This window comes from Centruroides vittatus, unplaced genomic scaffold, assembly GCF_030686945.1.
Source record: "Centruroides vittatus isolate TY-2023 unplaced genomic scaffold, ASM3068694v2 contig_941, whole genome shotgun sequence".
Lineage (NCBI taxonomy): Eukaryota > Metazoa > Arthropoda > Arachnida > Scorpiones > Buthidae > Centruroides > Centruroides vittatus.
Genome location: NW_027122625.1, coordinates 2,190,616 through 2,218,457, shown reverse-complemented (window position 1 = coordinate 2,218,457; position 27,842 = coordinate 2,190,616). Strand labels below are relative to the sequence as shown.

The 27,842-nt window shown below is 31.6% G+C and overlaps 1 protein-coding gene across 3 annotated transcripts; it reads right to left on the bottom strand.

The window, feature by feature from the left end:
• On the bottom strand, positions 1 to 27,745 carry LOC136984933 (serine/threonine-protein kinase PAK mbt-like). 3 transcript variants are annotated; one of them, XM_067282075.1, is made up of 10 exons: positions 27,664 to 27,745; positions 22,836 to 23,055; positions 17,899 to 18,480; positions 4,898 to 4,984; positions 4,638 to 4,826; positions 3,555 to 3,688; positions 3,331 to 3,457; positions 3,042 to 3,167; positions 1,180 to 1,314; positions 1 to 1,071 (listed from the first exon to the last, which is right to left on the bottom strand). In XM_067282075.1, exons 1-10 carry the CDS (start codon positions 27,672 to 27,674, stop codon positions 910 to 912), a joined length of 1,773 nt encoding a protein of 590 aa, XP_067138176.1. In that variant the 5' UTR covers positions 27,675 to 27,745; the 3' UTR covers positions 1 to 909. The 3 variants fall into 3 exon arrangements, with proteins under 3 accessions (XP_067138176.1, XP_067138178.1, XP_067138179.1); XM_067282077.1 differs by lacking the exon at positions 27,664 to 27,745 and adding an exon at positions 27,457 to 27,537; XM_067282078.1 differs by lacking the exon at positions 27,664 to 27,745 and adding an exon at positions 26,702 to 26,925.
• Positions 27,746 to 27,842: the final 97 nt, after the last annotated feature.

Sequence of the window (27,842 nt, the reverse complement as noted above, 5' to 3'; positions counted from 1 at the left end):
GATTTCTCCCCTTTCTTTCCAGTGTGAAGATTACAATAATAAGATACTACACATATACGCTTTTCCAGCAATTAAATTTAATCAAAATAGATGTTTTCAGCCTGATTAATAAGCTCTTGTCGGGTTACAGAGAGTTTCATTCAGTAACCTGATTAAATTTAGTTGTTAGAAAAGTGTGTAAGGTGTGTGTAGTGTCTTTTTATACTAGTGAAATTCCAGCTTAAACTATTATTGATTACATTTATTTACTCAATCATTGAGTAGGGCCAGTTCTACATGGGATACTGTATAGTTCAAATTTTAAAAGAACTTTATCAATATAAATTTTTTTAAATTATGAATTTAAGTCATTTAAGAAAAATTTTCAGTGAATAAATATATTTGTCATCTTTTACGTCTTATTAAAGATTAGTTTATCTTCAAAATCCGAAATATTTTTTGTATCGATAATAAAAACAGTTTATGAACTTACATTGCACCATTTCATCACATAATTATGCTCTCTTAAATAAAATTATAATGTTTGTTTTGCATCCATCAGTCGGAGCATAAGAGATGCAAGCAATAAAGTTGTAAATTTTGTAAGCATATTCAATAATATTACTTATAAATAAATTATAATAATAATTTAATGTATAAATATAAATAATATACACTCACTTTTTAAATAAATAAATTACTATAAAATAAACCCTTATAAAGAATTAGCAAACTAGAAAATGAGCCTAAGTAAAAATGCTCAACTTACACTTTTGAAAAGAACACCGAGGCAAACTTTGTATAAAAACAGATCTGACTAGCTGCCAAATCATCATTAAAAAATAACAAAATGATATGTATCCAAAAAATGCTTGTATATAATTCGTTTTATATACATTATTGGTTTAGTATAAGAATTAAGTAGTTTCTTTAGCATGCACTACGATGAACGTTAAACATGAGAGATTTTAAACAGCTCGGTGTTCCGGCCTGATGTACAAAAGGATGTTGTAACAATTCATCTGCAGTTGCGCGTTGACTGGGATCTCTGATCAGCATTTTCTCCAAAAAACTTTGTAAACGTGGAGTAACCTGTATTTGTTAATTTTTTTTTTTAAATAATTTATTTATATTGAATATTTAAGACAAAATAATAATTTTACTGTATTTTTTTACATGCCATATATTAAAAAAATATACCTTATGAGTATTTTTTAATTTTGGAGGTGGCATATCTCTTATTCTTCTCATTGCTTGAAGAGGTGGTTCAGTAAAAAATGGTGGTTCACCATCTACCATTTCAATCACCATTATTCCAAGTGACCATATATCAACCTTAAAATTAAATGAATAGAAATAATTGTGTGTTTACAGTTATTAGCAAAAAAGATATTCTATTTTAATTATTAAATATTATAAATAATAAAATTAATATGTAAATAAATTACTACATGAATATTACATCAAAATAATCAGCACACAAAACATTCTTTTTTAACTCTTTCTGTCCCATGGACACTAAGAGGGGGCTTTTTTTCCATATCCGTCATGGGTTCAGCAGACCCACAATGGGGGAAACTGAGTAGTGAGAGATGGGACCCAACATATCTGAGATAGACTGACTGTTCATAAAAAATTCCTGAAATTTTTCAATTGCTCAGATTCAAACCCAGATTCCTAGAGTGGTAGGCCTTAACCACCTTGGCTATTTGGTTATAAAATGTAAAACATTAAAAATTTGTTTGTTTTCAAGTGTAGGGTGGAACATAAACATCTGACAATTTTTTGAAAATCTTTACACCCATGTGCTTCATCACAAACAGATATTATTGCCATAAAAAGATGATCAAAGGAATGGTGTTTAAGATAGTGCCTTAGTTGTCTTCAAAATAATGCCATTGAGGTGGTCATCCTGATTTTCTAAACACTGTCCCGTTCTGGCTAGAAGGGAATATGTCACCCACTGGAGGATGTTCTGTGAAATGCCATGAATCATACACTTCTTTCTGTTACTTCCTAACCACATCATCACAGTGTTTCCTGAGGCAGCATGTTGTGTGTTAAAATAAAGCCAAAGTTCTTACTGTGTAGCTGTGACAGAGTTTTTATGAATGCTTCTATTGTAGCAACATGCTCTTGTACAGATCTGCGATCACTGGAACTTCAAGAAATGTGCAACTAGAATATACTAGTGCTTGCTAGCAGTGAAACAAAATAAAACCATCAGGTGTTTATGCCCACCCATTATGAAAAAAAAATACTATATAAATAATTAAATAAATTTGTCAACTATTTTACTATCTTTTTTTATATTTTTACCTTCTGTTAAGCAAAATTAATAGTCTAATATTTAAAATACTGTAAAATAATTCATATAGTAGTCTAAAACTTTTGTCAATATTGCTTAAACCAATGATAAATAAAAAATTTCTCTTCCTTCTCAAGTTAGCCAAACAAACAATGATTAAATATGTGTTTAAAGTGGAAATTACAGAAGACTTGATAAGAATTACTTAATTAAAAATACAGTGTCTTCCAAAAAGACTGCTACCATTTTAAATTACTGTATTTATATTAATTATGTACCTGAGAAATACGCCAATACCAACCATCAAAGTTTCATCTCCTACCTGCATTCAAACATCTCATTGTCTACTGTCTCTAGGAAGTATGTAAACAAAAATGGCAACTCCACAATAGATAAAGCGTTTTGTGTTAAGTTGGAATTACTTGTCATTGTGCAACATGAGTAATCTATAGGAGCTCTAGAACTGTGGCTACTATGAGAAGAGTGACAAAAGACAAGCTGTGACAAGTCTAGAAAGAAACAGAGTGTTTACAATATACTCAGTTTAATATGTGTTAATTAAACTGAGTATTGGTTGAATTGTGTGCCACATGACACAAAGTGCACAAATTGAGAAACTGTAAATGTAAAACTTGAACAGTTTTCAATGTTTTAATGTACATTATAATGTTCTTGAATAATAATTAACATAATTACAATAATTTAAAATGGTAGCATTCTTTTGGAGGACCTTGTATAAGTAAATTGTAATTACCTCTGGACCATATGGTTGTCTTGATATCACTTCTGGTGCCATCCAAAAAGGTGTTCCAACCAAAGATTTTCTCTTTGCTAGGTCGTTCGATATTTGAGCACAAAATCCAAAATCTGATAATTTAACCTGTAATAAATTTGTAATAAATACCGTATTTTACGGACTATAAGACGCACTTTTTTCTTCGAAAAATTGCCTCCAAAATTCAGGTGCATTTTATAGTCCGTAAAATACGGTATGTATAATAAATTATTATTATGAAACAATTATTATTAAATTTTAACCTCACCTTTCCTTCACCTGTTAGTAAAATGGAATCACTTTTAATATCTCTGTGAATGACACCTTGTGAATGTAAAAATGATAAGGCATTGAGGCATTGCTTGCAAACCATTGCAATTTGTTCTTCATCCATCCTATAATTTATAATTTTAATTCTCAATAAAAATAAAACAGATTTTACTATGTAAAGTATATAGTGCAATAGTATCAATAGTAATGCAATAAATTTACCTTGCATGAGTAACAATGTCAGTCAGAGTACCACCTTCTAGCAATTCCATTATTACCCATAATTCATCCTCAACTAAGAAGCTGTCGTACATTTCAACAATATTTGGATGATGATAATCCCTCATAATTACAACCTGCGAGCATAAAACATAGCATAAAATATCAATGACTTTTGGTATTTTTAATTCCATTTTAACACAACAGCAATTTCAAATAAATGTAGATTTATTTAATACACATACAACTTCAAAAAAGCTGGCAAAAGCTCTTGCTCAACTTTCCTGGCACGCAAACAGAAGGTTAAGGGGACCATTAAGAAGTCCGATAATTTTTAATTATACTACAATATAAGATTTTAGTAATGAATTATGATAAAAAATCTCCATTTAAAAAAAACATTTAAGTTTAAAAATAACACTATGACACTAGTTTATGTTTGTTTTCTTTCTTACAATTGGTATGTGTATTATGTTTGTAAATAAAAATAATGTAGGCTACATTTAAAGGATGTTTCATTTAAAGATAATTTACACACAACTTCAATACTACAGACAGAATTTTTTTAGTTCCATAAGAATCTGTTAGAGAGAGATTCCACTGTGTATATATCAGACGTGGGCAAATGCGGCTCTTTTTGAGTTACATGCCGCTCTTGCTGAAAGTGTTAATTTCTGCTTTTTATTATTATTTTTACAATTTTATTTCCACAATTTTGTAAAAATATGTAATTATATATATGTAATATTTAGTAATTTATTTCCAAGTTGGTGAAATAAATTAAATTGACATTTCAAATCTATTCTTTGAAAACAAGTTCTCGACCCGGTTGGGGGACACCCTATCCTTCCCTGCCTTACCATACTATCTGCCACAACAGTACAGAACTGCGGCTCCCATGCATTTTGAAAAACCTACATTTCGGCTCCCAGTGAACTCTTGCTTGCCCACCTCTGGTAAATATATATTCATAATGAATTGTAGTTATACACCAATTACAAAAATTCATCTCGTGCTATTGATAGATAAATTATTTTAGATCTTTGCAAAAATATTTAAGAAAAATAATAATTTTATAAAACTTACTTCGTTAAACAACAGTTCTCTTCGTTGCTGTTTATGTAGATCCATCTTTTTAACCGCTACTTGACAACCAGTTCTTTTATCAGTTGCTATACATACAACTCCGGTGGACCCTTCTCCAATTCTTACAAAATTATCTAAATATTCGCGTGGATCCCCTGGACTGACAACCATTTGCAGTGCTGCCCTAAACTATTAAATTTACCATCTTTTAAAAACAATAAGCAATTTAAAAAATTATAATAATATAAAGAAGTTTTTACCTGATCGTGAGAAAGTTTACGCTGCTCAATTTGATGAACTTTATTACCTTGTAATGGCTGGTATTCATGTTTAATGTAATTTTGATGCTGTAAAATGAAAACAAACACTTCATTTGCTATGGATATTTAATAGTTAAAGACATAATTTTTTTTAATGGAAAATCTGATAGATGTATTTTGCCAAAAATATTAACACTTCTTACTTTATTAATAACAATTAAACTCTTTTAATATTAGAATAATTTGTGATAAAATACATGAACAAATTTCAATTAAATTATATTTTCTATATATTATATAGAAATGTTTAGAGTAATAAACAGTGAAAAAACATGTCTCCTCCTAATTCACTCTCTAATCTAGCCTGTTTTTTCACTATTACAAAAAATCAAAATTAAAAACCAATTAAAATATGTACTATACATCCAAAACAAGGTGTGTCACTTAAGCCTCGCCCTGTACACATCATATATTTCTCAAAAGAATTTACCTGCATAGCTATATTTAAAGAACTTTTGATGTTTGAAGAGTACAGTCTTTATTATTTTATCCAAAACTTTACAAAAACATTCTGATTTTCTTTAAAAATAAACTTAAAATATTTTATCATTTCTCACAACTACTTTAATAATAATACAAGAAATTATTTGTTGTGGCATCGTCACAATGCCGGGCTGCAATTTTTATAACAATGCTCTCAATTTTAGTAGTGTCTTGCCCCTCTACATAATACTTTTCCTATTAACAATAAAGTCATGCTGGTCATCTATCTAACTCTGTTTGGGAGAGAATTTTTTAACTGCAATAACATAACTTCCGGTAAAGAAGGCCTTTCATCAAAAGGCTTCCTTGTGTAAGTCGTCCAAACCCTCACTTAATTGAAATAACGTGATTTCCGGTTCAAACCAAAAGTTCATATATAGTTAATCTGGACCTCCTGCCCCTAAGCAATGATCTCTCTAAGCTGTGTGGCTGCACACTGCTCAAATTTTTGCCGCGCACGAGAATTTATGTTCCGCACAGGTAAGCATGCGCACCAATTTGAACTGTTGTTTACTGATTTCTCACTTTGTCTGCGATGTGATTATTGATACGTATATTTCGATTAAATACATTGACAAAAGTATGGAAGTATGTTTTATATGTGAGTAATGGTTTTCATTTACTAAATACTAATGTGACTAATTAATTTTTCATGATAAGAAATTTCATTTTTTTTAGTGTCAACGGTCAAACCATCAATTCACTTTTTACATAGATGTGTGTGTAACTAAACTAGCTTGAATAATTGACAAGTAAACCCAAATTCCGAATTCATTATTCTTTGGTGTTTCAAGGTATATATTCAACTAATTATGTGAATTTATAAATATTATCCATTTTAAGTATTTTATTTATTATTATTATTATTATTATGCAAGTGTATTAATCTTCTACTATAAAAACCATGAAATACAAAAAACTGTAATTTTATATTAAATATACGTAATACATAAACAAATTAGAAATGATCTAAAGACCATAATTAATAAAATTTAATACATTTTTAGATTTTTAATATTGGACTGGTGCTCGCATCTCTTAAATACTGATGCAACATTTCAACCAGAAAAACAAAAAACAAAAATTGGAAATATTTTTAATTATTGTGAAGGTACTGGCAAGGTCGTGTGCACCATTTGCACTAAAGCAAAAATTGGTGGTGAATTCGCTAATGGAAAAAAAATGGGACGAATGGAAGTTAGATTATCCAAAACAGCATTTAAATCAGAAAATTCATTTAGATGCTATTACTACATTAAATAATCAAAACAAATTTGGAATAGAACATATTTTATGTGAAACTGATGAAGACCGAGAATCAAAAATGGAGTTTAACAAGAGACTAAAGTGTAATCCTGAAATGACAAAAGTGCTAATTGATAATGAGCTATTGTCAATTAAGATTAATGCTTCTATGAATTCTGTTTAAGAAAGCCATGACCATATAGCAAAATAGGTAAAAATATCAGAATCTTGGTGCAGCAAAACTTATGCATCTGAATTCATTGAGTGCTTCAAAAAGAGATTATGGACACATCGAGAAAATTTACTTTTCATACATTAATAGTTGATGAAACTACAGACATTTCTGTTCAAAAAATGTTAATATACTTTAAATTTAGACCAGAAAATGAAACATTTAATAAAACAGTGTTCAGAGATATTCTAAAATTAAGTTCATGCGACAGTATGGCTATAACTGAAGAAATTAGAAAATTTTATGTTAAGAATAATATTGATATTCAAAAGGTTGATGATATTTACGTCAGATGAAGCAAGTGTTACGCTTGGAAAAAAATGGTGCAGCAGTAATTCTTCGATGAGACAAAAACATTTAACTGAGCAGCATTGTGTGGATCTAGGAACAGATCCACACAATGCTGCTCAATTAATGCAGGCCCTTCTCTATGTAGAGCACATAGAGAAGATCTAGGAACAGATGATGCTTGTCAAAAAGTCTCAATAATGCAGGACATTGAAAAATTGCTTGCTTCGAACCGTATATACAATGTTCAGTCGATCACTCGTAAAATAACAGAAATTAGAAGAACTTGCTCATATTTCCGAACATCATGTTGTGTCCTTTAGGCCACTGAATGAGGTGCGTTGGTTATCAAGGCAATTTGCTGTGACTGCTTTGATGAGGAATTATGATGTTTTAATTAAATATTGCCTGTACTGAGCTGTACGAGCAAGTCGCCGACCAATGAAATCCCAGATATGCTCGATGGGTGACATATCCAGGGAATAAGCAGGCCATGGAAGAAGCAAAACCTGTTGTGCACTGAAGAAGGCTTGTGCAGTCTGAGAAACATGTGTACAGACATTATCCTGCTGAAATACAGCACCCGGAATGTGTTGAAGAAGGGGGAGAACCTCTGGCTCCACAATTTCCCATATGTAGTGATCACTGTTGAGGTTGCCCGCAATGTGCACTAGATGGGATCGACAATTATACCCAACAGCTCCCCATACCATGATGCCAGGCGTTTGTGCAGTATGATGCTGGATAACACACTGTGGGAGCAGACATTCCCCTCTGTAACGTCTGACACATACTCTTCCATCATTGTACTGTAGATTGTAGCAAGATTCATCAGAAAAAACAACTTGTTGCCACTGGGCACACCATGCGCTGTGTTGCTGAGCCCATTGAAGTCGAAGGCGTCTGTGAATCAGAGAGAGGGGAGTCCTGCATAGAGGAACCCTTGCACGCAGTTCATGCTGCAGCAGACGGCGACGAACTGTGGAGCTAGACAACAAAACACCTGTAGCCATGCTCCAACATTGTGCTACCACACGAGAGGACGCTGTACAGTCTGTCACAGCGAATGCAGATGAGGTGTCTGTCTTCCCGTGCCATTGTGCTATTGCTTGCCCCACTGCCAGGTTTTCACCTTATTTGGTTCTCTTCTGTCCATTTCTTTCAAACACGCATCACTGTTGTAGCATTACACTGCGTGCAGGCTGCGATTTCTCGATACAAAAATCCACCCTCTCGCGTACTGACAATGTGGCCTCGTATGAACTCTGTTAGTTGTTGGTATGGATTCCTCTGCTTTTGATGAGGCATATTGACCACCAATGAAATGTTTACCGCAGACAGAGGAAGATAAACGAATTTCAATGCATCTTTACAGTCCTTTATGTACCTGGAACAAGCAGCTGATAAGGACATGCACAATCTCTTTGTAATTCTAATCATTTGCATGTCTTACCTCACTTTACATTTCCTGTACGTTTGGTTCAATTTGCACAATTCCTTCATGGTACTGCAATTTTCACAAACATGAGTGTATAATGAAATGAATTTTAATCTTTACTTCATAATTAATTATTTTAGATTTTAAAGGAAAAAATAAGATTGTCTATGTATCTGCTCAGAAAAATTTTTCCTCAATGAAGTGCATGTTCCACTCAGCTACAAAAAAAGTTAGAGGAAATGTTGCCCCTAAGCTTTCCATATCTGGTCTCAACTTTGTGTATCTAACTCTGTTCTCAAGTTCTAAACAATTCTCAATGGACACAATAAATTTCAGATGAAAATTATAAATTGAACTTATATAAGTTCACTTTATAATTTATAAATTGCTAAATTAAAAAGTTGATTGGGCATAAATTAAAAGTATTTAAGTATTCTTTTTCCTTTGTAAAACACAGAATATTAATTAATTAATAATTTTTTTTCATTTCTGGCTATTTCTGTCTTTTGGGCACTAAGAGGGCCTAAATTCAGGCCCATTGAGTTCAGCCAAGCCCACAATGGGCACCAATTGGTGAGGGACAGGACTGATGTATTCAGGACAGATTGCCAATGAAAAATTTTTAGAGTTTTTCAACAATTTGGATTTTTTTTTTTTACTCTGTCTGCCCTGTGGGCACTAAGAAGGCCTCTTTTAGCAAACCCATTATGGGTTCAGCCAAGCCCACAATGGGGAAACTGGGTGGTGAGGGACATTGCCTGACATATCTGGACGAACCACCCCCCGAAAAATTCCTGGGGATTTATCAACCTGTCTGAATTCAAACCCGGGTCCCCTGAAAGGTAGGATGCCATCTTGACCACTTGGTCATCCAGCCAAACTGCTTGGATTTGATCCAGAGTCCTCCAGTGTGGTAGACTCATACCTTTGTGACATCACTTGTCATTTTATGTGTATTATTCAACCGTCGGACACAAAGTCTTTTGTTTGTAAGTTTCCCGAATGTTCCATTACCTGTTAGGCTAGGAGAAATAATGAACCCAGTAGGAGAACAGGAGTGGTATATAAAGACTAAGGATCGACAAAAGTGCTCTCTTTCCGACTTGACACTTTTGGAGAAGATGGTGAAGGTGATCAGCTACAACTGGAGATTATAACGGAAATGTTGGAAGCCAACAGCCAGGATTTGAATCAACTTGACGACTAGAAGAAGATGGTGTGGTGATACACCAATATATTTTATATATTTTTTAGTTATATATATATATATATGTTTTTTCTATCCTTCCTTCTTTCTTTGTTCTGTATTCCTTTGTCTATACTTTCTGGAACTTTCCTCCAAGTGTGGGTGGTCGGTGACCTAATTAGGGACAAAGATTAAGAAAAAGCCCAGAGGGCAAGTGAGAGAGGAGTGAGCCACTTTTGGTTTTGGACCTAGAAGAAGGAGGACGGTCAGAGAGAAGTCTCCAGGTCGGTGTTGCTTCGACTGAAAGAGTCACGAAGAGCACGTATGAAAGAAGTAGCGTTAATAAGGACATTGGTAGGCCAAAGATAAAAGACATTTTTTTGTATCGATTCTCGCATGCGATCTGTCCCCAAAAAAAAAGAGAAAAACCCCAAGACGAAGTCATCCAGCAGCCGCCACCTCGATCTCCAACTCGGGTACCCATTCCTTCCAAAAAATATATTTCTGTTTCTCCATTCTAATCTATTTTTTTTCTCTTCCTTTCCTTTTTAGATATAAGTAGGTTTAAGTTAGAAATTAAGTATCTTTTTGTATCGCGAACGTTCTTGCTCGACTGTGAACCGAAATAGGTGTTGTTTTGTTCTTTTGTTGGAAGTAAGGAACCAGGAGGTCGGAATCAACAAGAACCTTTCCTGTATATGTTCACAAATAATAAAATAAAGCACGTCTTATTTGTTTTATATACCTGTCTCTTTGTGAAAAAATTCGACTCTCACCACGTGCTTACGACTATAATGGCGTCCGCGACAGGATCCCGACTATAAATCTCCTTGTCCTTACTTTATCAGCGGAACGTTCGATATTTGTACGCGTACTTTAGTTCGTAGAAAGTTTTATATATTGTTTGCGTGTATTTTTTTTTTCTTATCATGTCTACAAACGATCACGTAGACAGCACTATCCATGGTAACGGATCCAATAGTGGTGTCCCGTTAGTCGTAACGAGGTTTTTAGAGATGATACCCACGTTTTCCAATAATCAAGGTGACTCTGTAAATATTAAACAGTTTTTTTTAACCGTTGAAAACATTGCCACCCTGGCAGGATGGAATGATAGGGTAAAGATAGCAGTATTACAAGCAAGACTAAAGGGGGAGCCTCTTGCCACCTTCTTTTGCCTGTTAGAACAGTATCCTTGTTCGTACGAAGATATTAAGCGCGATTTAACGAAGTGTTTTTGAAAAAAAGAGAACTGGAGAAAAGAACGTATTAGACCAATTGCTAAATTTTAAAACAAGGCGCGAGCGAATCCGTAACAGACTTTGCCGTACAGACTAAAACTCTGTTGTCCCGTGCCGTAAAGGATCATGCTAAGATTGATTCATTGCGCGACGACATAATTAAGGAAAGGTTTGTTCTAGGTTTGAACGGAAGGATAAGAGGAAATGTATTGCGGCGGTCCCCAAAACCTCTGGAGGAGGCATTTGAATTTTCGGAAATCGAAGATAAGATCGAATCAGATTGCGGTAACTATAACGAATGTAGGGGGGTTTATACTATAGTGGAGGAAAACGTAAAACCAGTTAACAGCAAACCTGATGATATATTAGTTTCAAACATTATTCACAGAGATAGGATCGACAGACTAGAAAAAAAGGTTGATGCCTTAGCTGAAGCCGTTGAAAAGCTCGCTAGTAGTAGTAAGAACAAGGATCACCAAAGTGCTGATAAAAAATGCTATGATTGCGGGTGTCGGGGGCATTTTGCTCGTGATTGCCCAAACCAGGGCACTAGTAGTGTAGGTGTCATGACGGCCTACACTACACCCCTCATATATGTTTATTTTTGGCCACCCACATATCCCTATCTGAGAAAGGCCTCCCACTTGTAAAGGGTAGGATAAACAACATAAGTGTTACGTTCTTATGGATACCGGGGCAGAGAGGTCTTTGATAAATTCGGGGGTATTAAAACAGATGTCGAAAACTTCCATAAGCAAAGCAACCGTAGATAAAGAAAAGATGGGTATTCGAGGGATAAATGGGGTAGTCACCGAGTGTGATAAAGTCATTAGGGTTATACTAACATATAACGGTCGTAGCCATACTAGTTCTATCGCGTGTATGCAGTTCCCCGATCACGTTGAATACGAAGCCATTTTAGGGATGGATATACTTAATATTATCCCGGATATTATGGATAACATGAGATGGGCTATAACAAGAGACAATATTGGGAACCACCATCAGAGTCATATCCCGTTAACTGTCTTGCTAATTCCCCCCTTTTTGTTCAAGGACTCGACGATTTGAGTATTCATGAAAAGGAGAGGGTCTATGATATCATCAGTAAGTACCCAGGGTGTTTCGCTAGTTCAATTGAAGAACTAAAAGGGATGAAAGGACCTACCCATAAATCGGTAATTACATCCTCTAGCCCTATTAACAAACGGCAGTACCGTATCCCGGAATGCTATTTAAGAAAATTAAAGGTTTTGACGGATTCGTATGTTAAAGCTGGTATCGTCGAGGAGAGTTCGTCCGAATGGAACTCTCCTATTCACATTGTTGAAAAGGCCGATGGTGAAATACGCATGACCCTGGATCTCAGGCTTATTAACGAAATTACCCAGCCACAAGAATTTCCCTTAGCTAGAGTGGACGAAATCATGAGTAAATTTCATGGAAGTAAATTTTTCTCTGTAATTGACTTGAAATCAGGGTATTTTCAAGTTAGTCTTGATCCCTCTGTTCGTCACATATACACCTTTTCAACTCCATGGGAAAAGTACCAAATGTGGCGTCTTCCCAGGGAGCAAAAAACAGTGGCCGTTTTTTTCAATACATAATGTCCAATCTCCTAGCACCATTTATCAGAATCAGCTGTTTCGTATTCCAAGATGATATTGTCCGTTTTAGTAAATCCTTTGAGGACCATATGATACTTCTTGATAGGGTTATAGGAGTCCTACATAATGCTAACTTAAAATTACATCCTAGGAAAAGCAGATTTGTGGTTAAAAAGTTAAAATACTTGGGCCACATTGTTAGTCGTGAAGGTATCCGCCCAGACCCCAAAAATGTGCGTGCCATTCGTGAATTAAGACCACCTCATAGCGTTAAGGGTGTAAGAAGTTTCCTAGGAATGGTAGGCTTCTTCCGCAGTTTTATACCAAACTTCTCGGACATCGCCCTGCCGTTGACGGCATTAACAAGGAAGAAAGCGAAGTTCTGTTGGAATGAGGACTGCCAAATTAGTTTCGATCGTTTTAAACAGTTGCTCACTAACCCATCTTTGCTAAGACATCCCGATTTTTCTTCCCGCTACCATTTGTTCACAGACGCATCAGATAAATGCACTGGTGCGGTGCTAAGTCAGTTAATTAAAAATGAATTTTCCCCAGTTGGTTACTTTAGTAGAAAATTTAGCGGGCAGAACTGAACTATTCCACGGTGGAAAAGGAATGTTTCGCTATCGTCTTGTCTCTCCGTCATTTCAGACCCCTTGTACTGGGCCAACAAATTGAAGTTCACTCTGACCATAAGCCTCTTTCATTCATAAAGAGTATGAAGAACCATAATCAGAGGCTTATGCGTTGGTCGATTGAGCTAGCGGATTATGACCTTGACATAAGCCATATAAAAGGTAGTAGTAATTTCGTGGCTGATTTGTAGGCCCGAAAGGGCTATGCATATTAATGACCTTCGTGCGTGTGATGTTGTCTCTGTTAATTCCGATCTATGAGAAAAATTATCAAATCCCAGGAGGAGGATGAGTCATTTAAAAAATTAAAACACCATTTTTCCAACCAAGCCCATGACCCTGTAGGCAACAACAATAACATTCCACCGGAATTTTCGCTAGAAGGCGATGTATTAATTCACAGAAAACCAGGGCAGTTTGGTCTCCGTCGCTGGAAACAAGTTTGCGTGGGAGAGAGTGTAGTCAAGGAGTTAATATGGGCATTTCATTGTTCCCCCTTGTTGGGTCACATTGGTTTAGAAAAACTTGCAACCTGATAGATCGATACTACTACATAAAAAACCTCCGCGCGCACGTAAAACGCACCATCCGCAATTGTAAGGTCTGCCAAAAATATAACCTCCATCGTGGCCATGCCCCATTTCAGGAGACTGAAGTTGCTAGTTTTCCATTCCAGAAGCTAGCGATAGATATCATCGGCCCCCTCCAGAGATCACAGAGCGAAAATCGGTATATTTTGTCAATGGTCGATGTCTATACGCGTTTTGCTGAAGCCGCACCAATGAAAGACCAATCGGCCCAAAGTGTAACCGAGGCCATATTTAATCATATTATTTGCAGATACGGCTGCCCTAGCATATTAATATCCGACCGCGGTAGTAATTTCACATCCAAAACATTTCAGGATGTTTGTAATCTACTAGAAATCAAGCATAATATAACAACAGCTTATTGGCCATGTGCCAACTCCATTTGTGAGCGCTTCAATAAAACCATAGTTGGCACTATAGCCCGCATTTCACAGGGAGATAACCGTAACTGGGATGTTTTTCTGTCACCCGCATTATTCGCTTACAACAATGCTACTCATACTTCTACAAATGAATCCCCAGCATTTTTGCTATATGGTTTTGACCCTCACTTCCCTGTGGCATTCCCCAACGAATCACCTGATGATGACCGAAAGGAACGTCTCGAAACTACTTTTAAGAACAGGTTAGATACCATACGGAAGGCTGCATATGACTTGGGTAGGAAACGGAATTTCTATAACTGGGAACGTATTAACAACAAAAGGGGTTATTCTGATTGGAAAGTAGGACAAAGGGTATGGTTGCTACGAAAAGGAAAAAATAAGAGTCACGGGAAATTCTCGGCTAAGTATTTGGGCCCATATAGGATAACGCGTAAGCTAGGTCCAGTTACCATGGAAATCGGCGACGATCGGGAAAAGAACACCTGTATTGTGCACGTTGATAGGCTAAAGCCATGCTTCTTCCCCATGTATGAGAATGGTAGGAGAAGAGGGATGAGAAAACCTCCTGATAGAGAAGAGGAGGAAGAACCAACTAATGGTCTGAACAAAGACGATGTATACGGATGTATTATGCCATCACCAAGAACAACATCCCAAGAAAATCAAGCCAATGGTCGACGTAGCGAATACGATAAAACTGATGCCACCGATATTCGTAATGTTGATCCAGACACCTCTCCACCACCTCAACAATACAACTTACGAGGACATAGATTGGATTACCGTAAGCTTCACTACGGTAAATAGCTCTTAAGGGGGGGTGTATGTGATGATACACCAATATATTTTGTATATTTTTTAGTTATATATATATATATATGTTTTTTCTATCCTTCCTTCTTTCTTTGTTCTGTATTCCTTTGTCTATACTTTCTGGAACTTTCCTCCAAGTGTGGGTGGTCGGTGACCTAATTAGGGACAAAGATTAAGAAAAAGCCCAGAGGGCAAGTGAGAGAGGAGTGAGCCACTTTTGGTTTTGGACCTAGAAGAAGGAGGACAGTCAGAGAGAAGTCTCCAAGTCGGTGTTGCTTCGACTGAAAGAGTCACGAAGAGCACGTATGAAAGAAGTAGCGTTAATAAGGACATTGGTAGGCCAAAGATAAAAGACATTTTTTTGTATCGATTCTCGCATGCGATCTGTCCCCAAAAAAAGAGGAAAAATCCCAAGACGAAGTCATCCAGCAGCCGCCACCTCGATCTCCAACTCGGGTACCCATTCCTTCCAAAAAATATATTTCTGTTTCTCCATTCTAATCTATTTTTTTTTCTCTTCCTTTCCTTTTTAGATATAAGTAGGTTTAAGTTAGAAATTAAGTATCTTTTTGTATCGCGAACGTTCTTGCTCGACTGTGAACCGAAATAGGTGTTGTTTTGTTCTTTTGTTGGAAGTAAGGAACCAGGAGGTCGGAATCAACAAGAACCTTTCCTGTATATGTTCACAAATAATAAAATAAAGCACGTCTTATTTGTTTTATATACCTGTCTCTTTGTGAAAAAATTCGACTCTCACCACGTGCTTACGACTATAATGGCGACTGCGTGATAAGTGTCTGAGGAACCCTTCCCTTATTTTATTTGTATATGGTAGACTAATCTTGTAAATAATTTCGTGGATTGGAAAAATATATAATTGCTGTAAAAACTGAATGAATGATTGAAATGGGAACGAAGAATACTGTAAATTTTGGATAGCCTCTGAACATTGTACAAGAATCGGATTTTACGTCAACTCAACTTCATGTTGAGGAAATAAAACTTGTACCTTAACTACCTCAGTTATCTAGCCATCTTATTAATAATATTAAGAATAGCCCTGTAAAGATATTTCAACATCTGCTTTTTTACTAAAATCTATAAAATATGAAGAGAAGTCCATCAAAATTTGGCTCCTTTATTCACTTCTACATTACAAGAAAACACTTAAAATAACAACAATGCCAATCTTTCATTGTACTACATAACCATTTGGTAGTGAAGTGTTTGAAAAAAATTTCTTTTAAGAATTGCAAAAACTTTTAAAAAGGAACATAGATAAATTCATTTTCTATCTTCATGTGTTGAGATAGAGATAAAATTATGCAAGAGGAATATGAGAAGTTGAAGTGTAAGAATTAAAATAGTCATATTTGTCTTCACGTCTTTTCAAAGGGAAATTTTTTGCAATTTTAAAGGAAACATTTTCATTTTTGGACTGTTTAACATTCAAAATAAAATGTTAGCATCATTGTCATATCAATTATTGTTTCTGAAATGTAAAAATGAAGAAGGAAATTTTATTTTTTATTACTGAAAATTCAATAATTCTGTCAGTAAAACTTAATCGAAATATCTAAAAATACATTAAAAATGAAAAGAATTATGTTAAAATTTAACAGTATATTATTAAAAAAATAACAAACAAAATTAAAAATTTTAAATGCATTTTATAATTAAAAAAAAATAGCGTGGAATTCTACAGTGCATAAAAAACTGAGTAAAATTGCAGTGCAAAAATTTTACTTTCTATTCATATATTTGAAGATTATATTCAAAGCAATATGAAAGGTTTTGTTGATATTCCCTCACCTCTACAATTTTCTGTAGTGAAAAATCCTTAGTGTAGAAAAATCATCAGCGAAAAACTCAAAAATCTTGATATCCGGGAAAAATTTATATTCTAAAATTTATTTCACAATCATACACAGTGAAGATAAATAAAAAGAATATACTGTCTTGAATTTCTGTAAAAAATTGATTAAATATATTTCAAAACTAATATTGAATATTAGACCAAAATTATCTTTCTCTTCCTTGTTTTAATTTTAAAATTTTTAAATGTTAAACTGTTTTTGCAATTTTACAATATAAAAGTAAAACAAGATAAATTTTAAAAAATTCCTTTTAAGAATTATGTCGAGATCTAAATCGTACATCTTTACAGTAATTTGCAATATTTAGAATCTTATCATTCAATAATGTGCTATAATCAAGATCAATTGGACTTAAGTAGAGATTTTTCTATTTGATTTAAACTTTGTAACACTAATATTTTATATAAAAGAAGAGTAAACTTTACTCCTGAAATACATTCTAAACTTCTAGTAGCCATTTTCAGATTCATATTTCAATGATAACATTAAGTAGTCATTTGTATGTTCAATTTAAAGAATAATGTTTATATTAGTTACTAAGGCTATTTTTTAGCTGAAATGTGCCAGTACAGCATTAAAAAATACTGGTAGTACTGTCAGTTACTCGGTAACAATTCTATATGTTCAATCACCATACATGTGTACCCAAAGTAACTTTTTTAGGAAAGGAGCAGTGCTAGTTATATACTAGTTATGTTTGACTTTATCATAATCCAAATTAGTTTATATTGTGTTCATCAATTATAGTAGGTAATAGATTATGAAACTATTTTTGATTTGATTTTCTGATATCCTAAAAGATTTCCATTCATTTTCTAAGTAAAGAAACTATAACTCAGTGTTTTTGTATCCATTAATCCATTAACATTATACATCAAATAAAAAATATCAAAGAAATACAAAATTATAAAATTACTCACATCTATTTTCTTTTTAACTTGGCACGATAATGCTTTACTCTTAAATGGCGGATATGTGTTTGATGAAACATACAACGGTAAACCAATACTATTAAAACTGTCTTTACTGTCACACATTTTATCAAATTTTTTCCTTTCTAAATTAGCACCTTCGTTATTTAAATGGGACTTAGAATTGTTTCTGTCCAAGTATTGAGTATTATCGTAATCATACAAACGATGTTTATGAGATGCACAGTTTTTTAATTCGTGTTCTGAAACACTTCCTTTTAAATAATCTTCACTAGAATTATGTCTTCTACTGGCCAAATAATTATCGTGATATACAGAATTTATTTCGTGTCTGTCATTAAAACTTGCACAATGACAGATGGGATGGAGTTCGATAGGATGATACATATGGTGATGATGGTGATGGTGATGATGACTATGAGAAGGTTCCATACATTCTTTGTTTAAAGATGATTTATGATTTTGGCATTCACTAAGCATATCTGATGAATTTTCTTTCCTCAATGAATTAGATCTTGAAACAGACAATGGTCCATTTTTGAGATGGGTGGAACTTCCTCTGACTATGGTCTAAATGAAATAAAACTTTGTTATTTTGATATATAAATAAAAGATTGATTTAAATTCAAATTAATGAAGCTATTATTAATAATATATATATTCAAACATTTTAACAAAATGTCTGTAAAATAACAAAGATGCTTCAAAAACAGAATATACAGCTATCTTTCAAAATATTTTTGAAAATAAATCTTATTCTGTAATAAAAATTTTATCAGGAAACTGTTTGTGTCAATGAATAGTGATGAATTGGCCAACTTAACATCACATAGTCATAGAAATACTTGTTTGGATATGACAATAAAAGACAAAAGGTTTCCTTCACAAATGCAAAGCTATCATATGTGCTTAAAAAGAATATGTCAGATAATCTGCCTAAATACTAGAAGAGGAAGAGACAAATTTCCATGAAGAGGATTCAGGCAGCTAAATAAATCTACCTGAATCCTCTTCAAGGAAATTCAAAACCATATGCGAGACTCTTTCAAGGTGTCATCGACCGCCTATAAAAGCCTCACATTTGGTTATAAATTTCCTTGAAGAGGAGAATATTCACAGGTCAAAGTGATCTCTGGACTTAAACTTGAATGATCACATCTGGGATGCTCTGAAAAGGACTATTGCACCATGTCAGTCCCCTCCCAGAACCTGCCATGAGCTAAAACCAGCTCTTGTGGAGGAATTGATTATTGACCCAAAGCCTTCTCTAGAATCTCATTAACAGTATGACTGCTCATTGTGGGTTCTATATAGCTATCAAGGGTGAACACACTTCTTATTACCTTCCTTTTTTCTATAGGATCTGCTACATCATGTTTTAGGTATTCTTGGCAAAAACACGTATATCTCTGAAAATTACTTTTTTTCATTTTATATGATTGATTAAATCCTCGTGGCATGAAAAGTCTGTGTACAAAATTTTTATCCCTATTCACCAAATACTTTCCTAGATATCCTACAATTTGTGTTTGTTGCCCTATTTGATTTTATTCTTAATTTTGAGTAACTGCTTATTTTTAAAACAAAACTTACAATTAGTAGAAATTCTTATTTTATTGACTGACACTACAAGGACATGTTAAAACAATTTAAAATCGTATTGCTTAAAAATTTATTAATAGTAATTAATTATCTAATGTATTAAAACAAGAAATAATTACTGTCTACCAGTGTTAAACAGTTTTTATTATAACATCAACTCAAGCACTTTTGACATTTTATCAATGTCATCTTCAGGCAAAGAATGTAACTTTAAAACATTACGATAAAATGTTGAAAGTTCTTGTGATGATCTTATAATATAAACTGTTTAATGCTGATAGACAGTAGTTATTTCTTGTTTTAATGGATAATATTTTGAACAAAAAACAACAACTGCACAAGTAAACTGGAATTATACATGAACAGAATAACACCTAAATACAAATTTTCAGCAAATAAATACACAGATATTTACTGTTCAAATGTTTTCAGCTACAATTTTATCGGTCCTCTTCAGGAACAAATACGAAAAAAACTGTTCTATAGATTGAATATAGCCACATCTAATCTTTTAAAAATTTCAAAGATGTTTGAACAATGGCTGTGACGTACAGTCTACAATGTATATAAAATGAGAAAATTTTACAATGTATAGTTAAACGGGAAGTTATTACTATAATTAAATTTTTAAAATGAAAATTATTAATAAAATTAAATTTTTTGGGAGTCTAAATAATATTTCCAGGCATATGGTACCAGAATGCAATCTGTGTTAATGCATGTTCCATTCTTGTCAGCTCTGTAGATTTCTACAGCCTCCAATAATCTTATGTTGCGTCAGTCAAATGTCATTTTAAAAATTTAATTGTAGTAATAACTTCGTGTTTAACTATGCATTGTAAAATTTTCTCATTTTATATATGTTGTAAGACAATACATCACCGCCATTGTTCAAACATGTTTGAAATTTTAAAAAAATTAGAATACAGCTGTATTCAATCCATAGAATGATTTTTTTCATATTCATTCCTGAAGAGGACCGATAAAATTGTGGCCGAAAACATTTGAACAGTAAATATCTGTGTATTTACTTGCTGGAAATTTGTGTTTAGGTGTTATTCTGTTGATAATATTTTGGCACGGTAATTTAATCATTTTATAATTATCCACTGTAAAAGCACTGTAACTATAATTTTCTTATTTTTATTAAAATGTAATATCCTAAGGTTTTCTTACAAAATTATATTTCAAACTAAACAAAAGTAAAATAGCATACGATCTAATGTTTAACTTGTTTTGTTACATCATTTGATATGATGGCTATAATATAGTCATTATATCAATAGCAGCTCATGGCTGAGGGTGCTGAGAAATGGCAGCATAAGTAGAACAGATATTGGGGGGCCAAGTTAGAATGTGCAAACTTACATTCACTCTTACACTGCTGTGGAGATAATTTTATATAATATTATACTTTTAGATAATGTATGTTATGGACAAAGTGATTAATCGGGCATTATTCATAATGTCTGGTCATTATGAATAATGACCAAAAATGATGAGCAGTGTAATAAATATTGATTAATTTATCAAATTGACCGGTCGTTATAAATACTGCTATCACCTAGTTGGGCAAAGTGATAATAATAAGTTGAGGAATGATCATTCGACATACGCTAGCTAATCGGCACTCAGTGGCGTGTGTGTATCGTGTTTAGTACCGAATTTAAAATTTGATTAAAAAACCTCCACTTATTTCATTTAGAAACATTTATTTTTTGTGAATTATTTCAAAGTATTTTAAAAAAACACATAATCTTTTAAAACTAAGTGCTATTAACTATATTAAGCCACCGGCAGGCTGCCGATTGTTTAAAATTACTAGATATTGATACATACAAGTTATTGATACGTGTGTTCAAGAACTACCATGAATAAATAACTAGTGACGTTAAACAATCAGCGGCCTGCCGGTGGCTCCCCTCCGGGAGGAATCTGTCGAGAGCACAAACAGTCGCGACTGCTGCCAAATTTGGTACTAAATGCAATATGCACGTGCAACTGAGTGCCAATTGGCTAGTGTATGTTGAATGATCACTCCTCAAGTTATTATCACTTTGCCCAACTAGGTGATAGCAGTATTCATAATGACTGGTCAATTTGATAAATTATTGAAATTTATTACAATGCCTGATTTTGTTGATCATTATTCATAATGCCCATATTAATCACTTTGTCCATAACATATATATATAGAATATTTAACACACATTCAAATATTTCTTTTCTGTACATATCTCATTTTTCATTTATTTATTTATTTACAAAGGTAAAAGAGTCAAGACTTCCCTGGTTATGCTAAAGCTGAGTAATTACTACTATTTTACATAAACAATATATCAATACTGGATTTGGTCATTGAAAAATGTACATTAACTCTTTAAATGGTAACTTTGTCATTGATTCTTACTAAAAATTACTCAAAAACTAAAGAAGACATCTCTAGCAGACATGAAGATAACCATAATAAATTCCAGTAATCGTTTCATGAAAATTGACAAATTTTTATGTCCATAATTTATGTAAAATTCAGCAGGTTTAAGATTTATGACCCAAAGCATGCTTACTAACAAAATCAAATCAATTGCCAATTTTCATTAAATGTTTACTGAAATTTAATACAGTTGTCTTTGTGTCATATTGATGCTCTAACATTCACTCAGAATTCATACTTTTAATTTTAAAATTATGTTTTTTGTTTAAATATAGTGATTGTGTAAATTATATTTCGAATCTTTGTAAGTATTCCTACATTCCTTATGAAATACTAGCTTAAACTTAGAATATTTAAACTTGCATTACAGTGTATTTGGAGTTACAGTACTTAAAACACCAATTTACACATATATTTGAAAATCTAGTCAAACTTAAAATTTGGATGGGGATCTGGCCCTAACTAGTCTGGATTTTTGACACTTTATTGTATTTTTAATTTAATTAAAATAATGTGGAATCTTAGTTAACTGGTGTTCTACTGTAATAAATATTCACCGCTATTTATATCTCCTGTCATTTCCTAATTTATTAATGTTACAATACAAATAATTCAAACAATTTTGCTAAATTATATATAATTTTTCTTAGCATTTAAAAGTTTTTCAGTTTTAAAAATTTAATTATTAACAGTTTAAAGATAATTTTCTATATAACATAAATAAAATGTTTTACTTTTTTAAGTTTGTTATTACCATAAAATAAATATTTATGATGATAAATATAATCCTTTACTAATTGCATGTATGTATTGTTTACATGCTTTAATGGTTTTTTTTAAAAATAAAATTTGAAATTTGTGTTAATGATTAAAGAATATATATACGTACATGTAATTTTATATCCATCATTTCCGTAGGAGTTATACAAGACGGATCGATAATGGGTTTTGGTCTATCTTGTTGTGATGGAATTAGACTCGCCCATTGTGGCGGCAACCCAACAAACTTGCGTTCCTTCTCGTCAAATCCAGTATGCACTCTGTGCTCAAAATTTATTGGTGCAGATATGACAGGCCTTTTCTTTTTTTTACTAAACATGATTGAAAGTCTGAAAAAATATTCATTATTGTTAAAATAAAAACACTTATTTGTTCCGTATTTAAATAATTAAAATTGCTTTTTATAATTAGTAATTTTGATTAAATAAGATTATTGTGAATTAATTTTAGATTTCATTAATAAATGAATATCTAATTAGTGGCCAAAAAGTTTATATCTTTATCATTAATTTTCTCAAAAAATTATTTTAATAATGAAAATATTTAAAATTTTGCACCATATTTAATGAAAAATAAAAGTACAGCTAAATTAACGCAACCAAAAAGTTTGTAGTGTGTTTTCAAACTATTTGATAAGTCTGAAAACACGTCAATAACAAATAAATAAATATATGGTCTGACTATTTATTTATTGTAACATTTTTTAAATTTAATCTATCTCTGGAATGCCTGAGGACTCTGCATTTGATTCCAAAACACATATAAGCCAAAGCTAGACTGTGAAATTGCCCGAAAACGTTTCATGCATATTGAAAACTTTTCCGTTTCCTTAATTTAGCTGTACTTTAATTTTATTTTTTATTATTATTTTAACAATTTAAAAACTTTGAATATCTACAATTAAAAATTGCATTACTATCCAAAACTATTTCTTCTTTTAAATACAAAATTATTAATTAAAACAGAAAATCCCAATCTTCCTTTAAGAAGACCTATTAATAATACTGCTTAAATTATAAAAATATACATTAAAGATATTCTTAACATATTTCCAAAGTAATTAGTAAATGGTAACTAAAATTTCTGATAGTAAATATTTGAAATTAAGTAGAAAGAAGTCACAGTTTATTCTTTATTTCTTGTTTCAATGAAAACAGAGAAATAATGAACTGTTTTAGTTCTGCACTGTTTTTAACATTCTTGGAAAAATCAGTAACAATTGTTATTGGTATCATTAAATTTAAAATTTGGATTTAATCTATATATTAAATATATTCATTTTATCTTAAATGTTAAAAAGAATAAAAAATTGAATAAATGAATAAAGAAAATAACTTAACAGTCGGACAGAAACAATAAAAAGCAAGTGGTAGTATTATAAAAAGCAAATAGACATTCTGATAACTCTAGGATAAAAATAAAAGAGTAAGATTAATTACGAATGGCTTCAAATATACTACATATCTAGGCATGGAAATAACTTTTATATGAAGTTTTCTAAAGTGTTGATATTACATAAAAGAATTTTACACATTTGACAGACTGAATTTAAAAAATTTAAAAGTACACCCTTTAAAATCCCCATGTACAGTCACAATACATCTCATAAAAATTAGAAATTATTGGTTTAAGACAGATTCTATTTTAATTCATTATAACTTAATCATATTTTCATAAAGCAGTGTTTTTCAACCTTTTTCTCATTGTACACCAATAAAATTATGGATAATTTTACATGGACCAATAAATAAATGCAATTCTGAATTATGCTTACACATGCTTATCTAGAGTTATTATATGTACTTTGTTACATATGGTAACTCTAGATTACTATTTAAATGTTACCTGTAATCAACTATGCCAGCATCAGTACAATCAAATATTTTTCCGCGAAACAGTGAAACTTTTTCGTGGACCAGCAATTGAAAAACACTGCTATAAAGTATAAATAAAATGTCATATTTTTAACATGTCAGAAGCATGACTTACTATTCACAGTTTAAAGATTAAAGAAAACAAAATTCTAATGATTTTCAATAGTATAATTTTATCTTTGATATAAATCTGAAAAAAATTATATGAGCCGTTCACAGGCCAAATCGATTAACTCCATTTGTAAATCCTTAATATAAACATTATTATTTTCAAATTTTTTGCATAACAAAATTTATATATCATTATATTAAAAACTAATTGATATTCTCAATTTTTATACTTTTTGTTTTGCGGAGTTAATCGATTTGGCAAGTGAGCGGCTCATACGATGATGACATAAAATTCAAAAAAACATTTAAAGTTAAAATATTTGACTTTCTGATTACTGATGTTATGATTATGTTAATTTAAAATTAAATTACTTATTCCAGTATTATATACTGTTGGCAGAAATGCTTTTTTAAAAATAATTATATCCATTATGCTTTAAATTTATTATGTAACTAATGAAAGTCATAAATTATTTTTTAAGTATAATATTTATTGAAAAAATTTGGCAAAGTAGCAAAATTTTAAGCTTGAAAAATAACCATCATTAATGACTGACTAGGAATTTGATAACAGGAAATAAAACTATAAAGATAAAAAAAAATAAATCTTCCACTTGTATGACAACATTGTTTACATCGAATTATATTAAATATGCAGATAAATATATGGAAATATTTAATAAAATCCTCTGAAACATATTAAGCAATTTTAAGGAGACAAATCAATTTAATTATATTAGTTAATTTAATATGTAATAGAATTACGTTAACATTTCATACAATTAAAAGTTGGTCGAATAATGCATTGATCAGAAACATTGCAAAATGACAGCTATTAAATCACAATTATTTGTTTTGATACTTGAAAATTTAATTAACAGTAACAAATTATAAATAAATAATCAGATTCCTCTCATTTCGAAACATGAATGATCTGTTTTGATAACGAAATAAAATTTAATTGCCAAAACCATTAGAATTATTTTAAGTGTAATTATGAACAGGTTTAATTCTAAAAGTTTAAAACTTATTTATGCTAATACTTTTGAAGATTCTTAATCTCTGTAATCAGAATCTTAAAATACAGACCAATATTCACATTTAGCATTATGCATTATAATAAAACTTTTTACAGAAAGATTCAATAAGCAAAAATTTTAACAGTAAAGAAATAAAGTTATAAAAATACTTTCGGTTAAAGCAACATCCAACATTGTCTTAAATAGTCTTGGTAATTTTATCATTAAAGCAGACAAAATATAATTCAAATTCATTTTTTCATTCATATACTTTAATACATAATACGAAATGTCAGGTCAATACATAAATTCTTAATACAAACTTGTTAATACAAATTTTTAACATTATATAGGAGAGATTATGTAAATTATATAGGAAAGGTATATTTTAAAACAAAAAGTTTAAAATCATTTCATTAATTTAAGTTAATCAAATAATGTTTTTAACTTCTATTTTCTATAGAGAAATAACTTAATTTAAAAGTTCATATCTTTCTATATTATATTGAATTCTTTATTTAAAGTAAAGGAATAAAGTTATTCCTTTACTTTATTATTTCAGCTACTTTACTATAAATAACATACATTATTTACAGTAAAGCAATAAAGTTTAATTTTAGAAATTGAAGTTTTTTTCCTTATAAAAGTAATCCTATTTTTATTGTAGTTCAAATCAATCAGATATTATTCATTTAAAAACAGTTGCTGCATTTTCACTTTATCTGAAATTTATTAATCAAATTTTTAAAGTTAAAAAACTCATCTGTACTACCATTTACCCCGCAAAACACAATACCTAACCTTAAACCATTCATCAAATCTGCATTCACATAATTGTTTACATATTTTGCATTGTATTCATCTCAAGTAATACACAATAAATGAATAAATAATAAAACAATCTGTAAATAGTAGCATCCATTGGCTTACTAAACAATGACCCTATAAAAATACTTTTAATATTTGATTACTTCTTGTTCTTTCATGTTCTTTGGCAGTAAGCACAAAATTGCTATGTAGAGCTTATCATGCAGGAACACTTTTTGTTGAATAATATAGACTTTATACAACAATGAAAATGCATTTCAGGCTATTTGCCCCTGCAGTCCTTATTGTACAATTTGATAAAACCAAAATGATATTTAATAGTGACTGCTGGAGTAATTAAGTATTTTAAAACAAAGGCAGCAGTGCATCATCCTATGAGCAAAAAGGGCAATTACCCAGGGCCCCTGCAAGCAGGGAGCCCCAAACCAAACTTTTATATGAAAATAATTTCCCAAAAAAATTCCCCAAAGAAAAATGTCTTAAGTCAACACTGTACATGGTCTTCCTAATTCAACTAGGCCTCATGAAGCTATAATGCACCACTGAACAAAGGAGAGAAAACAAGTAAAACTGTAAAACATAAAAGTTAAAACTTGCTAAAAAAGCAAGGAAAAAAAAACACAAAAACCTTAAAAATGAATCAATAAAACCACTAGAAGTAATTATAATAACATATGAAACTTTATTTACATTTGAATTATTTATAATAGTATAGCTAAAAGATTACTCATTTATTCATTCACATATAAATTTTTTAAGTATAAAAAAATACTTATTCAATTCTACATGTGAATAATTAATCCAAACAACATGTACTTAATATTTTACTTTTAAAAAAATATATTATTTATTTTTATGTTATGGTATATATTTACTTCTACAACTTCAAAGAAATTACGAGTTTAGTATATATAATTAATTATCTTTGTATAAGAGATGCCATAACTCGTCTCTGGTAAATGCCATAGCGTTGCATGGACTGTAAAGGGCCTGTATATAATAATATAGAATATGAATGCTAATAAAAACTGATGACTTAATAATAATATATTTCTATACGTAAAATCACTCTACTAAACAATATATAATTTATATATACACGTACAGAAGTTTCATTCATCGACTGCTTAAGGAAATTTTCCTTTTTGACACATTTCCAACTTTTGATTATCACGTGTACATTTTACATGCGCTTTAAAGTTTATTTTCACTACTCGGACCCCCCTAGCGTCGAAATATCACCTGTTCAAATAAAAAAAAATTTAATGACCATATTAAATCAAA